The sequence below is a fragment of the Artibeus jamaicensis genome, unplaced genomic scaffold, assembly GCF_021234435.1.
Source record: "Artibeus jamaicensis isolate MK-2021 breed Jamaican fruit bat unplaced genomic scaffold, CSHL_Jam_final contig_585, whole genome shotgun sequence".
NCBI lineage: Eukaryota > Metazoa > Chordata > Mammalia > Chiroptera > Phyllostomidae > Artibeus > Artibeus jamaicensis.
Window position 1 is genome coordinate 4,930,508 of NW_026521894.1, and position 16,173 is coordinate 4,946,680.

The window sequence follows — 16,173 nt, forward strand, 5'->3', positions numbered from 1 at the left end:
TAAAAATCATTTACCTGTGGAATTATTAGAACCCCCCACTCCCCACCACCTTTAGGCTAGCTAAGTGGATTCTAGATGGAATAGAGGCCTGTATGTGTCTCCTTTTTTATAAATTAATTTTGTCAGACACGATGAAAGGGCTTGGATGCTTTAAGAAGAATGCAGATACTACTGGTTGCCAGACACCACTTACCTGGCAGCCAACACATCCTCCAGTTGTGAAGGGATGAACACGACACATGAGAAGATGACAGAGAACTAAGAGAAGTGAGCATGCCTACCAGCTGGCGTTATAATCGAACAAAGGTTAAAGTGATGTGGAGATACACCTATGATTTACACAGCCATTCTTGTGTATGCTGCTTAGTAACGGGCGGACAGATGACTACAATTATAAATTTTATACAACCAATCTAGAAAAATGACTTTGAGACCCTAATGAAGACCCTAAATCTATAGCGAGGGCCAGCACTCCTTTTTCTGATGCAGGAATTGCTGTCCAGGTGTGAGTGACACTGGCTGACAGGTGGCTCTGCCAAGGACCCTGGGAACCGGGACTTCGGTCTCAAGTCTCAGTGGCCTGAAAGGGCAGCTCTCTTTCCCACAGTAGAATTTGCCCCCAATCCACTGAAGAACAAATACCAAGCAAAGTAAGGATCAGGGAATTGAAAGGAGGGCAGGAGGGAAGGAGCAGGGCGGGGGCCCGGGGAAGCGCGGCCCTGCGGCCAAGGACCAGAGGTGCCCCTGGATCTGCTTCTGCAGGGACCCTGCCCCAGGAGAGCACTGAGAGGTGTGAGGTGGGGACAGTCACCCCTCCAGGCATTTCAGGGGTGCTCCATACATCAGGTGTGTGTGCGCTTAACCAGCAAATACTCTTGAAGGCCTGGAGAAGGAGTGAGAGCAATTACTCACTTCTAAGTGTTAATTAATGTCTTCTTTTGATTTTCTGGACTCCTGCCTTGCTGAGGTAGAGCATGGGACACCGTCACCAGGGATGTGATGAAGGCTCTTGAGGAGCTTTTGGCAACCAAGTGGAAAATGAGAGGATTGGACCCCTAGGAGATGGAGGGAAAAGGCATTGGGTCAGGAGGGACCAGAGGGGTCAGAAAAATGGGAAAGGGAATAAAGGAAGGTAGTAAGAAGATAAGAGGAAGAGTGTGGGTATAACTTGTGGGCTGCGATCTGTGCATTGCAAAGTCAAAGTGTGTGCGAGGCATTCAGATGGCCTACAGGTGGGCGCGCTGCCTGGTGGAAATTACGCTGGGAACTTAACTGGCAAAGGAATGCACATCAATCAAACGTGCATAAGAGCGATGGCTGCCTCAGGTGTCAGTTTCTTCATTCAAACCCAGGAAGAGCTATGCAGTTCTGACCCATGAGCCATCATCAGCACATCCCTTTAAATGGGTGCTGTTATCTGTAATGCTACTGGCCCATACCTGACAATATATCCTCCTCAAAGTCCTTTTGCTTCTCGTGCTCTGTGGTCTATGGTCTGCTGTTCTTGCCAAAGGCTCAGTCCTGCTCTCTGTGTTTTCCTTACAACGCACTTGTTCTTGTTTGATCACAGAATGCCCGTTTTACTAACGGACTCCGATACCTGTAGGTGTATTCCATCAGAGAGACAACGTGCAGCTAAACTGTGGCAACCCTCGATCAACCTGAGTTTTGGCCTTTATTGTGTTTTTGCCTTAGCCTAACTTTTGGGCATTCAGGGCTTTAAGAAAGAGTCAAAACTGTATGTTTATGAAGTCATAATCTCCTGACCTCATCCTATGTTAATGGCAAGAAAGCATTCATAAATGGTGATGTATTTCTTACTGGACCTTTACAAGCCACTGTAAGGAGAAAAATGTACATAAAAACACATAATGCTTTATAGTCCTACAGTATAAAATGGAGTAATTTTAGTGCCCTAAACTACATTGTATCCTATGCATTCTCTTTACTAAAAAATACACATAGTGACAGCTGGGTGGGAAGTGGGGGGTGGGTGGAGGGACTGAGCAAAGAAGGGGAAGGACTCATGGACACAGACTACAGGGTGGTCATTGTTGGGGGCAGGGGTGTGTAAGGGGACTAAATGGTAGTGGAAAATAATACAGTAAACATTAAATAAAAATTAAACAGAAAAATTAGTATGTTTTATGGATCTGCATAAACTTTTAATGTAATTTAAGAAAAATTAGTGCCAAAAATGATACTTCAAAGATAGCCAAAGATTCAGAATACATTGGGTTACTAACATTCCACAAAGACCTCATTGTCAGGTTTTCTCATTAGTCTATGGTCCCTGACAACTTGGGGAATATTACAAATAAATTTCATTGTCCATTAACAAAAGGACGGCTTATCTTGACAACCGAGTTCCGAGTGAGATGCCACACCCAAAACCATCTGTGGCACATAGAACCCAAGTTAAGAAATAAAATAAAAGCGTAGAAGTTCTTTGCGTCAGTAAGCTCTGCGGCATTCGTACGACCCCCACACCATGTTCCCATCTTCTTTGGTCCATGGTGAAGGGCCCTGAGGGGCAGAGGCATCTGCCCCCTCATCTGGGGCCAGGGGCACCGCCTTGGGTGGTAGGTCATTGGACATCGCTGTGAAGGAGGCGAAGGAGTACGGGGGTGGGGCAGGGTACCCAGGGGTGTGATACAGATCCTCCAGTGCATGCAACGAGTAGGACTGAGCCCCAGCCATGGGGCTCCCCCAGCTGGAGTTCCTGTGCTGGGGGTTGCCGCTGGACTCCAGCTGGGAGAGGCAGCTCATGCTGGGCGGCAAGGTCTGCAGGGCATCGGTGGGCACAGGATCCAGCGGGCTGAGGCTGTCCGTCACTGTCTGCTCCCACGAGTCTCTCTGAGGAGAATGGAAAAGGTTACTGGGGTTAGTCAAGAGATGAGACTCTGGTGCGGACAGATTTGCTCCCCCACATGGCGTGCTGCGGGACCGAGGCCTCCGTACCAGGCAGCTTTTCCCTCTGGTGACTGACACCAGCAGCGAAGGTGTTAGCTCCCTTCTTACTCCAGAATTAGGTTCTCCGTATGTATTGAGATTCTTTTCCCCAGAAAACAACATTAAATGAGTGGAATGTGAGAATAATAAAATAAACATTTATATAGCATTTTGACCTTTACAATGCACTGTGTCTGGCATTCTTTTTGAACTTCACAATACTAGGTGTCCTGGAACGCCCTTTCCAAGTGGGGAACAGGCCAGGGGCCCCTGGAGGGAGTGGGCCTTGGAGTGGGCTGGGGAGACCATCTGATCTGGGGAGCAAAGCTGTAGGAATCTCATTGGCTTGGAGCTGGCAAGATTTGGGGTTCCGCTCTTGGCTGTGACACCTACTAGCTTCCTGATTGAGCATTTCACTTGGTTCACAGTAAGATGAGGCTTTAGTAATGATATCCTGGGAAGTTGCAAATAGTAAATGACACCTAGAAGCTCCTGACTGGAATAGGTACTCAGTAATGTTAATCCCACCCTGCCTCCACCCTCCTTTTGTCTAAAATTCCACCTTTAGAGAGATTCATTCCTTTGTGGTTGAAGGCCTTCCAGTTTTCTACAAGGAGGATGTTAGTGTTCTTCAGATCTTTATGGACGGCTCTTAGGAAGGGCTGGGAATGAACGAGGTTCTATTAGGGTAGAAGTGCTGTGGAGAGCAGAGGGGGACTGCAGTCTAACCTTGTCTGAGATTCAACTTCAGGGCTCTTCCCTTGCCACTGGAGGAATGGTGGGAGACCATTTGGTCAAACCAGCAGGGAATGAACCCAATGGATATAAATCCGGCCTTGTTAGTCATCCCCGCCCAAGCCCCTGGATTAACCCTCCTGCTGCCTTGGGTCGCACAGATCTCTGAGGGAAGGAGGCTCCCCCGGAGAGTATCCTGGCTGCCCTGGCATCTCCAGGGCAGACGCAGAACAGCCTCAGGGGTGTCCAGGGCCAGCCAGGCCTGGCTTCAGCCTGGTTGCCAAGCGCTTGGGCTGGTGGGACTGCCTAAGCCCTCATCTTGGTGACTCCCTAACCGTGGAATATATACACACACTCACCAGCACAAAGTGTGTGGGGTCGCTGGGGAAGGGGGGCGGCAGGAGTGGCGGCAGAGGCGAGGCGCCCATCAGCGGGCCGGTGCTGGGCGTCAGGGCCGGCGGGCGGTGGTCCCCGTAGGGCTCCGGGAAGTAAGAATCCAGGAGGGCGGGGTGGCTCTGGCCCGCGGAGGATTCGCAGGGGAAGGACTTCGCCACACTGGAGGTGGAGAGGTCGTTTGCAAATTGTTTGGTGTTGTGGAAGTCCGAGTCAGAGAGGAAAGATCTTCTGACACCATAGTAACCTGACATGACCGGTGAACCTGTTGCCAAATGAAAAACAAGCAAATTTTTCCTCTTGGGAAAGTCAAGGGATCTCTGTTGCAACTGAGTCCCTCCGTCTATAAAATGATGTTCCTAACACATGCCTTACATCAAGGCTAGCATTTAAGAAGATAAATGCCTTGAAAGTGTTGAATACTGCTGCGTTATCGCTTTATGTTTCAAGTTCACTCTGCCTTTGGGGATGATTTCATTTTGGGTGGTGCAATAACTGTTCAGTCGTTCACTCACTCAGTTTACGTTCACTGTGTGCCTTCTCTGTGTCAGGCACCCGAGCTAGGGAGGGCTTGGGCTTAAAGAGATAAGGAGGCTGGCATTTACATTTTATCCGATGAAGCATCTTTCCCACTGCTTCTGAGTTCTGCTCTGGTAAACAGAGGGCCGTTAACAAGAGGCTGCTTCTGGGCATATTATCTGAGATTCAGTATCTCTAGATAGGTGATACTATAACCTCACCCCAATTCCGGAGTCCGGTTGTATTCTTCTAATCCTCTGTATACTGACTGACTTCTAACATCGCATCTGGCACCTAGCAGGCATGGATTGTTTGCTTTGGAATGACAGGGCTTCTGTGCAGCCAAGTTAGGGGAAGCACCACAAATAATATTTCCTAGGGGACCGGTCTCGTGTTATTTGCTGCCCTCTTGTGGCCATTGTCTGGGCACTGCAAGTTTGGGAAGACAGGGCCTGGCACACAGTTTCTCCCTTGGGGAAAGCAGGAAGAAGCTGAAACTGAGAAAAGTTGTATTTAAGGAAAGGCGAGTGAAATGGATTCAGAAGGGAAAAGATGTGTTTGCTAAAAACTTTCTGAGCTTGTAGTTGAGCTGTAGCAGGAAACACATTATCATCTAGAACATGTTCAGGGGCATGGAGTCAAAGCCAGTAAAACAGTTTCCAGCTGGTGGTGGGTGTGGTCTCATTAGCTAATAACCCCAAACTTCTAATCTGCTCATGAATTTGAAAGCTGCCATTAGGGGTTTTATCATAAGCATATTTCCCTAGAAAAAAAATTGGAGCAAATGACTATTCATATCAGTACATACTGTTCTGTTTCACACCACAAATCTACATGCACAGGAGTGGTTAAGACTATGAATAAAATTAAGGCGACATGAACAAGGCTCCCAGGGCTTATGTCTGTGATTCCAATTTCCAAATATAAATAAGCACACAGAAAAATGCTCTGCTTTCTTAAGTATATAGCTTCTTCCTACTTAAAGAGAAAAAGAATCATTGCAGACGGTGAGAGAAGCTACAGAAATGTTTCCCTTGTAAAAGGGAACAGAACCCAGTGACAGTAAATGTGATGGGGAAACAAGGCAGAGACACCCAAGCGTGCAGTTCTTCTACTGCTCTTGTGCCTTTCCCTTATTCCTCTCTGAAGGTTGCTAAAATGACTGAGAAAGACTGTGCCACTTCTGAGTTTGGGGTCTGGAAGGGACGTGTGTGTGCACACACGAGAGTGCCTAACTCTATTATCAAGAATGCCCCCTGTTTGTCCCTATAGGACTGTTTAGTAAGACGCACGTATTGAAGTGACTACAAGACACTTAGCTCAGTGCCTGGCACTTTGAGAGAGCACTCATTAGATGACAGGTTCCTCATCTGCCCACAGGTCTCTCTGATTGTGTGCTAAAGCAGGTACATAATCCATCAGACCGTGGTCCCAGAATTTTAGACCCTTTGAAATTGTATCAAGGGCCTACATGCCATTCATTGCTTTGGCCCAATAAACTTCTGCTAGGCAAGTGATCAAAGGGCTGCCTTCAAAACAGAATGAATTCTAAATTCGAGAATCACTGAATTAAAGGAGCAACATTTGCAATGTGCTATAAAACAGTTACAGGAGACGGAAGCCCAAATGCCTCGTTTATACTCAGCAAGGCACGAGCCAACGGCTCGGCTCGCTGAGCTGCAGTGCTCACCTGGCATCTGGACGAACGGAGACGGAGGGGAGCCGGCGCTGCCCTGGAAGGCAAAGACAGTGAGTGTTCCCTTCATTAGTTGCACATTTGAATTTTAAAAAATCAGGAATATATTTTACAAGATTTATTTCCTGATACTTTAAAAAAGAGGTTATTTGGATGGTTAGAGTCGGGGGAGTCAGTTGTGAGTAAGAATGCAAGTCCTGGAGAACAGTTTCACCCGGGAGAAAGAGAACCCACAGTGTTAGATTCTGGTAAACATGCCATAAAGCACTGGCTAGAAGAAATGGAATAATTAATTCTTTGTTTTTCACTGTTTGCATTAATGTCCTTCATCAAATAGATATTAAGTATCTGTCTATCTGTATGTCTACAGTTCTTGGCCTTTGGCTTCAACATTGAATGGCCTTTTTCTTTTTTACTACCTGCCTCCATATGGAACTGAAATGCCACTTAGGGTTGGAACCTTATCTGTGACTTGTGTTCAGTGACCAGATCAGAGTGTGGTTCACAGTAAACACAATAAAAATATGTGGAATAAACATATAATCCTCAAAGCCACAGTCTGGTGACCATGGGAGGTTGGGGGTGTGGCCAGTTGAATTAACTGCCCCAAAAGATATGCCGAAGTCCTTCTTAACCTTCAGTACCTGTGAATGTGACCTCATTTGGAAATAGAAACTTTGGGGATATACTAGTTAAATTCAGATGAAGTCATGCTGGATTAGGGTGGGCCCTAAATGCAACTCGGCTGGTGTTCACAGACGACGAGGAGAGAGACACAGGCACAGAGAGGAGAAGGCCATGTGAAGACAGAGGCGGAAATGTGAGCGATACAACGTGAAGCTCAGGAACACCCCGGCCTGCCAGCGACCACCAGAAGAAGTAAGGAAGGGGCAAGGCAGGAGGCCACCCCCAAGGGAGCCTGGCTCTGCTGACACCTTGATTTTGGATTTCCAGTCCCCAGAACTGTGGGACAGTAAGTTCCTGTTGTTTCAAGACATCCCTTCTTCAGCCCTAAGGGACTAGTACAGAGAGTGGCTGATGATGAAAGTGACAGTTGACTACAGCGGGAGAAGGGGCATGGTCTGGGGCAGATGCAGGGAGGAGCGCACTTGAGCAGGTACTGGGGGAGGGTGAGGAAGTGATACCCAAGCTAACCTCTGAAAGGAAGCATATCCAGGAGTGTAGAGCCTTACAATATACAAATGCAAATCTGGCTTCAAGGTGCTCAGGAACAAAGTTAAGTGGAAAATGTAGCTGTTTAAAAAGTTATCCAGTTCCTGGTCTGTGGATCTGAGCTCTTAGCTCTGACCCTCACGGTTCTATAGACTCTCCAATGTGGAAGAGATTCTTACAGAGGGTCTCACCTAACCTAAGTGCTCTCCACACTGGGTGCACTTAGTCTCTAGTGATAAAGAAATCAGCACTCCCTGAGAAAGCCCATTTCTTCTTTGGAGACCTCTGACTCTTACCAAGTAGGCTGAGAAGAGTTACATTATTAATTCTAATCTCTTTGTCCATATGGACAAAAGAAGATTAATCCCATATGTTAATCACTACCATCAATCTACCTAGCTGTCTTAATCAGTTTGGGTGGTTATAGAAAGCTGTGGACTGGGTGGCTTAACGTTTCTTAACAACAGCGAACCTTTCTCTCACTTCTGGAGGCTGGAAGTTGTACATACGTCAGTGAGAGGTTTAAGGTACTGTTTTTAGTCTTTGTTAAATATGTGGGGTGAAATGTTATGGGTAACTGTAAAGAATGGACACCAAGGCTGGAAGTTGGCGACCAGGGTGCCGGGACAGTTGGATTCTTGGGGAGGGCTCTCTTCCCGAGACAGTTGGCTGCTCCCTGTGTCTCCTTGTTTTGGAACAGAGGTCATCTTTCTCATGTATCTCTTCTTATAAGCACACTCATCCCATTCACAAGGGCTCCACTTTCACGATCTAATTACCTTCCAAAAGCCCCATCTCCCGACACCATCACATTGGCTCTTAGGTCTTTAACACAAGAATCCTGGAGGACACAAGCATTCCGTTCACAGCGCCAACCTGGAATTCTATCTTCTCCGGGCAGGATGGCCTCCAACCACTAAGAAGCAGCCTAATATTTAAGAGTGGAGACATTGGAACCAGGGTGTCTGTATTGGAATCCCAGCTCTGTCTCTTATTAGCTATGTGATCTTGGGCACATGAAGATGAAATGACATCATATATGTCAAGCACTTAGAATAGCGTAAGCAGGACATAAGTGTTAGCTATTATCAAATGCATTTTTATGTTCCTTCAAATATATGGTATACTTCTCTAAATGAATTCTAATTTGTGTGTCTTCATGCTTAATAAGTTAACACTTTTGAGTGCAGAAGGGAACTCTGTGGGGTCAGAGGTGAGTGTAGATCAGGTGATTTGTCCAGGGAGGAAAAGAGGCAGCGATGAATTCTGGAAGCACATTTCCCCACCTCGTCCAGCACTTCCTTCCAATTTCTGTCTCTACCTGGCTGGCTATTTCATTGAAGGCTTGTGCCAAGTCCTATATGCTCTGGCTTCTTCTTTCTCAGCCTCCTTCTGTGGGTAAGTAGGGTGTGGCAGGCTGGCAGCTGTCCTGGTGCTGCCTGCGGTGACGTCCCATTGCCCTTCTCTTGCCTGCTTGCGGTAAGTTGCTCTGGCCAAGGCTGGGGCCAGGGGTCAGGCCTCTGTGAGACCCCCTACCCATGCCCAATTAGGCGAACATAAGTGACTATTGTCCTCTCAGCATCTTCAGCCATGCCTTCACCAGTGGCACAGCTGTGCCCCTGGCCTCCACCCGGAGCCTGGGTGGAGCTCGGCCGATGCTGCCACAGCCCCTTCAGCTTCAGACAACTCTGCTGGAAGAGCTTACATCGTATTCTCTCTCACCACCAGCGACCCCCAGAATCTTCTCACACTCATTTTTCTTCTTTTTTCAAAATATGCCCAATTTAACCATTACTGTGAAATTCCCAGCACTGTATCCTGCCCAACCCAATTTTAAAATCTTAAGAGTCTACATAGTTTTCAGAGTCACCTGTGTGGTTGATTTTACTCATTACACAATTGAAAGAAACCCATGTTCATTTCTCCTACCTAACTTTGCCCTCCACCTGCTGTGAAAATTGAACTATTTTCATTCCCATTACAGTTGCCCATAAAATTTTACCTTGTGTACTTAACACAAACTGCAAAGACTCTCTCAATGCTCTCACTGATGGACATGGTCCTTGGAGCACTCACTCTTGTTCGTGCTCTTCTCGTTTATATGTGAATGTTTTCTTCCATGTCAGCTAGTTTCTTCCTATTAACTTACACAAACTAGACCTCGTAGTAATCATCATTTTGTTAAGTAGACCTGCATTAGATTTACTTACATATTCACAGTTTTCTTTGCTTGCTCCTCTTCTAGACTTTCCCCTTAGATTCACTTTTCCATTCTTCTAAAACAGCAGTTTTTAACCTTTTTCATCTCATGGCACACCTAAAGTAATTACTAAAATTCTGCAGCACACCAAAATATATATGTTTTTTGCTGACCTGACAAAAATAGGTACAATTTTGATTTATTCACACCAAACAACTATTGTTGTGTTGGTTATTGTCATTTTTTAAATTTGACAATCTAGGGGAAGAGTGGTCAGTGCCCTGACTAAATAGATAGGTGTAACATGTTTTAAAAATTTCTGTGGCACACCAGTTGAACATTGCTGTTCTAAAGTAAAATTTTAGAACATTCCTTTTATGAGGGTTATATTGGTAGTAAACTGTTTCAGTTTTATTTATCTGCAAATATCATTTCTTTTGCCCCTGTATTTGAAACATAATATTGCTGGGTTCACAATGGTAACTTTGTAGTTATTCTGCTATCAGCACTTCCAAGATATCATTACATGATTGGCAGCTATTGAGGAGTTTGCTACCAACCTCACATTCATTCTTTGTGACAATCTTTCTTTTCTTTCTGAGTGCATTTCAATATACTCCCTTTGTCTTCAGGATTTTTCAAGTTGACTTTATTTTTATCTAGAGGTGTATTTAAAAATTTTATTCTGCTTGTCATAGGATATGCTTCATATGTCCGAGGACTTAGGACTGTGTGTTCCCTAAATTTTGGAAAAGTTTCATCCATCCTCTCTTTAAAGTTTGCCTTGTCTGGATTGTCCCTTCTCTCTCCTTCTGGGACTCTGTTTAAGATGAGTGTTAACGCTCTTACTTTTATCCTCCATATCCCTTAACCACTCCTTTGTTTTCCTGCATTCATGATTCTCTGTTTTATATTTTGATATAGATTAATATAGATTTCTTCAAATCTATATCCAGTTCAGTTATTCTTTCTTCAATTGTAGCTTGCTGTGTAACTCATACACTGAGTTTTTTAAAGTATTCAAAATACTTTTAAAGTATTTAAAAATGTAATGATTACATTTTTTCCATGTCTACAAATTCCATTTGATTAAAAACAATATGCTTGGTAATTTTTGAGTCTTCTGTTGAGTGTTCATTATTAAGTTATTGGTAATTCTAATATCTGAAAGTTCTTGGAATTTAAATGTATTGTTTACTGTTCATGCTGACTCTCATTCTTAATGGTGTATTTTGTTGAGCACTTGGTGACCTTTGATCGAAACTCGTATCTGGTCAACCTTAACCCAGGGAAAATCTGGGGTCCTAAGCTGAGGTTACTGTTCTCCAGAAGATTCATGTCTACATTTCTCGGGAGCCAGCTTCCTTCCAGGCTTCCCAAAGTAATCCCGAACTCCCAGGTTCAGCTCTTCAAACTTGGCAGCAGCTCAAAGACTAGTCTTGACATGCAGAGCTAATTTGGATACCTGCCCTCAGGGGCACCTGCCTTTTGATGTGACCACTTTCTCATCATTCAGTGTCTTAACTTCTGCTCAAATCTTTCTCTACCCTCTCATGTCAACCCTACCCACCCACAGACCCAGTTTTGGAGGTCTTCCTTACTTCCTGCCAGCTCAGCGGCTCAGTGAATGTGTTTCACGCAGGACCCAGTTTGTCATGGGCGAGGTCTCCCCACCCCACCCCACCCCAGACCTTCTCGTCTGCCTGACACAGAATGGAATCTCTAAATACAGAAACCAGATATAGATAGCTTTCTGATTTTTACACAGAACAAAAGCTTTTATTTTTTTCATGATTTCCAAGATTTTCCACCAGAGATTTAAATTATAGTATAAGTAATCAGAAGCACATAGTTATAGTAATTGTGTAAGCACACTATTAAACACATGGTCACAAACGTTACACACATTATTTCTCAGAGTAACCATGACGACCCCAGAAGGGGGTGACCCAAACTCCCCTGCAGGTGGTGGTGGTGGCTGGAGCCAGTGAGGGCCTTTTGCCTTCTAAGCATTTCAATAATTCAAAAATTAAAATAGAAAAGCATCTTAGTTAAATATTTTTAGTCCAGAGGAGACTTAGGCATATCCAAGAAAGATAACATAATTATCTAAAAGCTCACAAAAATGACTGAGTAGGATTTACACATCTTTGTTTGATATCTATCTGGCAATCAGTTTCTTAGTCTTTCAACGAATGAATGCGTATTCTATTTTTGGAGGATCAACTTCAGTGAGGTATAATTTACATATAATCAAATGCACAAAATTTAAGTATACAGTGTGATGGATGAGAAATTTTACAAATTCCTGTGACAACCACGTTTCTATAAAATTAGTTATTTTATAGCTGTAATTAGTGCTGCCCTCTCTGTGGCATCTGGGAGATATTTAGAGGGACAAATGTAAAGATCAGTGAAAAGGCATCACTTCAGTTCATCTCACAGGACACAGAAGAGTTCTGAAGGGCCCACGCTGGGACTGGGAAGGCTTTCACTGGGCAGGTTTCCGAGCTGACTTACTGCCCACCCCTCCCCACGTGTTGGAGCTGAGAGAGAGCAGCCTCAAACGGGAGGCCTCAGCGTGAGCGAGCACGCGCTGTCGCTGCTCATGTGGAGTGGAAGCTCGCACTCCTTTCTTCCTCCTTCGAGACCAACACTCCCACAGATACCTCTCATCATATGAATCCTCCAGAAACAGTATTGATATTAAAGAGCCCATAACTTTTGACTTAGCGAGATGGTATATAATTTTTGTTTTGCATACTCCAAACAACAGGATCCTGCCATGCCAGGTACCCAAATTAAGAGGTTTATATTTGAATGAAATTTGCCAGTCTGCAACTTCCTGTAGCTACCCCAGCAGCCTCACAGCTGCCCCCAAAGCTCTTCCGTGGAAATGAGTTAATTTGAACTAATAGGTCACCAAGGTAGTAAAATGATAGATAAGAGATCCCCTTGAGACTATTTATACTCATTTTTATGACCCTATAATAATTTTAGGTGCCAACCTAGATGAAGGAACATATTGAAATGTACCAAAGAAAGATCTCTAATTAGCATAAGACTTTTCACACTGCTGAACAACATATTTTTAAAATTCTGATAATATAGTTTAGAAAGTATCTGTTTAAAAATATTGTTATTAATGCTTAAATAGCAATAATCATAGCCACTTGTGAATACCTGGGGTCCCTCTTCAAGGAATTCACAGTATTTTTTACATTTAATTTCTTGTTGCCATTAAATCTATGGTTGGGAGAGAGGTGGGACTGATGTTGTTATGCCAAACATTCTAAAACCACATTTTAATACCTGGATTTGGAGCCACCCTAGGTCATATGATTTTCCTTCAACTTCGAAACAAGTGGAAAGTTAATGCTGGGCTTAAGACAACCTTTACATAGGTACCCATGTTAGGCTGAAATACCTTCTCCCTCCAGTAAAAAGTGGGCAGAGAGAACTTCACATTGTCACTAGGATGTAGCAGAACCAGGGCCGTTGTACTTGGTGTGAAACCTTATACAGTGACTAAACTGTACCAGAGCTGTTCTTATAAATCTTGACTGTTTTGTAAAGTCTGAAAGAGATTTTGATTTTTGGGTCACTTGGCACGGTTATGTGGTAATTTAATCATGAATTAGGAAACTGCTCTATAATGCATAGGAACTACAGTTTATAAGGATCTATCATTCACCAAGTTTTTAACATAATGTTATCTCATTATAAAGTAGTTATTATCATCTCAGGTTTACAAAGTATGGAAGTGTAGAGAAGTTAAGTAACGTGTCTGAAATCATCCATCTAGTAAACTATAACACTAGGACTTAAACCCTACTTCTCTGACTGGTCCCTCAGACTCTCAGTGACGTAACCACGCAGGTCATCTGCCCTCGCCTTTCCATCAAACCACAGGTACCTACTGGGCGCCCCCAATGTACAAGGCATAGTGCTGAATGTTGCAGACACTGGGGAAAACTACAACCAAACAGCTTCAATTGGGATGTGCTCAGGGACACAGGCCATTTATAATAGATTAAATATGGCCACAATTTCTTTGTAGCTCCTCCCATCAAGCCGTGGAGTCTATTCCTCCACCCCTTTGAATCTGGGTTGGTTGTAAGACTTTCTCTGACTAATATAATGTGACTGAGGTGATGTTGGGTGAGTTTTAGAGTCTAGGCTTCAAGAGGATTTGTAGCTTTTACCTTTCCTTGCATTGAATGTTGCCTTACAACTTCCTTTTAAGGAAGTCCCGGATGATTAGTGACCACGTGGAAGTGAATGCAGGGACTCCTGCTGACAGCTGGCGCCAGTTGAGAGCCACACGAAGCTGTCTTCGACTTTAGCTAAGTGCAAGTGCGTGGGTGAGCCCTGGGGAAACCTTCAGAGAAACTTTTAGCCACCCCACAGAATGGTAAGAAATCATAATCATTATTATTAATTACTAAGGTTCCAGTGAATTCTGAAATAACTGACACAGATATATCCAGGAAAAAGTAGGTCATGGAGCAGAACAGCATGTTTCCAGCTTCCAGGTGCACGGTACATGCTCTACATACTCCAGAAGAAAAGGGAGCAATCGATTTGCTACGGATTTGAGCACTGAAGGATGAGAGGAGGCAGGAAGGAGAAAGAAAACTCCCAAGTGCAAAGAATTTTGTGAATGAAGCACAGAGGTGGGAAAGCGTATCCACCTCTTATTCTTTAGGGAATGATAGCCAGTTGGTTTGTCAGGAGCAGCTTTACTTAATTGATTCAATAAAAATGTATTATGTGTCCACTATACATCAGGGTTGTCGTAATTTCCAGAAATACAACTAGGAGTAAGGCATGGACCCTGCTGTCAGGGAGCACACAGACACAGCACCGCACTTGTGTGTATGGCTATGTGTCTAACTAACTAACTAACTAACTAACTAACTAACTAACTAACTAACTAACTAACTAAAACTACAATAAAAGGAAGGGTTGAAAGGACTAGCATTTCATGACTAATTACTTCATGGCAGATTCTCTGTCAAGCACTTTACATATATTAGTGTGTGTTTCATCATTTTTAGTGACAACTAACATTCCTTTATGTCCTTTGCATTATGCTAGATGATTCATATGCATTCCCATTAAATTTTACCATTAATCAATGAAGTAGATTGTTATAAGCTATTACCTCTAGGTTTATATTGGAACGCTAATAAGGATTATAAGGGACTTGTCCAAGGTCACAAAACTAGTAAATGACATAGGCTGGGTCCCAATATAGATCTATTCCGACCATGATTTAGTGCAGTTGCGGGCTGGGGGCTGAAGGGGAGGTAAGAATGAGGGTAGGGAGGGTGGTGGATTGCTGTATTAAGGGAAGGTGACTGAACATGTCATGCTGTAGATGATATGTGAGTCTAGTTTTGAAGGATGAAAGGAAATGAGTAAGTAGATAGGATAAGTGGCATTGCAGTTGGGGTCCAAAGCAAGGCCAGAATGAGCAGATAGCATGTCGCAGACATGGGAAGGGTCAGAGAAGCTGAAGAGAAGCAGGAGGAGGGTGTAGGAGCCAGGTCAGAGAGGACTTTCTGGAGACATGCTAAGGAACTTGGTCTATGTCTGGTAGCAGGCAATGACCCTCTAGATGTTTTTAGCAATACAGATGTGGTAAGAGTAGCATTCTGAGTATTTAATCTGGTGCTGAAAATGGTAGGTCAGGAATGGTTGGTGAGGTGGGTGGTAAGTGATTTGCTGAAGGACTTCAAATGTACAGAAGTAAAATGAAGACTAAAAGGCACATTTAAATCCTATTTTGGGGAAGGGAATTTACTGTGAACCATTAATTTATGCATTTTGTAAGTGCATGTAAATATCTAACGTTGATTTTGAGCTTCATTGACTTGATGAACTTTAACTTCATCAAGTTAACTTGATGAAAGTTAACTTCATTAACTTTATTTCTTCATAATATAATAACAGCAAAATTCTGGAAAACTACATGAAACTCAGTGTGGTGAGCCCTGGAAGGCAGGAGGGGATAGGTGAAGAGCATGGGGGTCAATAGACTTCTATTTTTTACTTCATACTCTTTTTTTCTGTTTGAAATTTTACCATGTATTATTTTTGTAGTTAAAACAGCTAGCTAATAGAAACTAAAAAAGTAAAATTTAGGTCTTACATCTTTATCCTAAATCTAAAATCTCTTCTTCTCCTTTTTATCAGATTTATTGGGGTGACACTGGTGAACAAGATTACCCAGGTTTCAGGTGCATGGTTCTGTTACTACACATCTGTGCACTGTGCTGTGTGCTCACCACCCCAATCAGGTCTCCTTCCATCACCATTTATTTCTCTATACCCTCCTCTAATTGTTAGCAGAATTAAGATTCTAAGTGTCTTACATTTCTGCTATATGAACTATTTTATTTATTTATTTATTTATTTATTTATTTATTTATTTAATATTTATTGTAAATATGGCCTTTATTCTTATTTATTTTTACTTTATTTTTATTGTTGACATTAT

The 16,173-nt window shown here is 43.5% G+C and overlaps 1 protein-coding gene across 1 annotated transcript in view; it reads right to left on the minus strand.

Moving 5' to 3' along the window:
• Nucleotides 1–2,454: 2,454 nt before the first annotated feature.
• The window catches only part of POU2AF2 (POU class 2 homeobox associating factor 2), a 29,852-nt gene continuing 16,133 nt past the window's right edge, over nt 2,455–16,173 (minus strand). The window contains exons 3-5 of the mRNA XM_053670404.1: nt 6,290–6,332; nt 4,047–4,345; nt 2,455–2,856 (exon numbers count right to left, since the gene is read on the minus strand). Coding sequence (XP_053526379.1) covers nt 2,455–2,856; nt 4,047–4,345; nt 6,290–6,332 — 744 coding nt within the window. The remainder of the gene's footprint in view (nt 2,857–4,046; nt 4,346–6,289; nt 6,333–16,173) is intronic.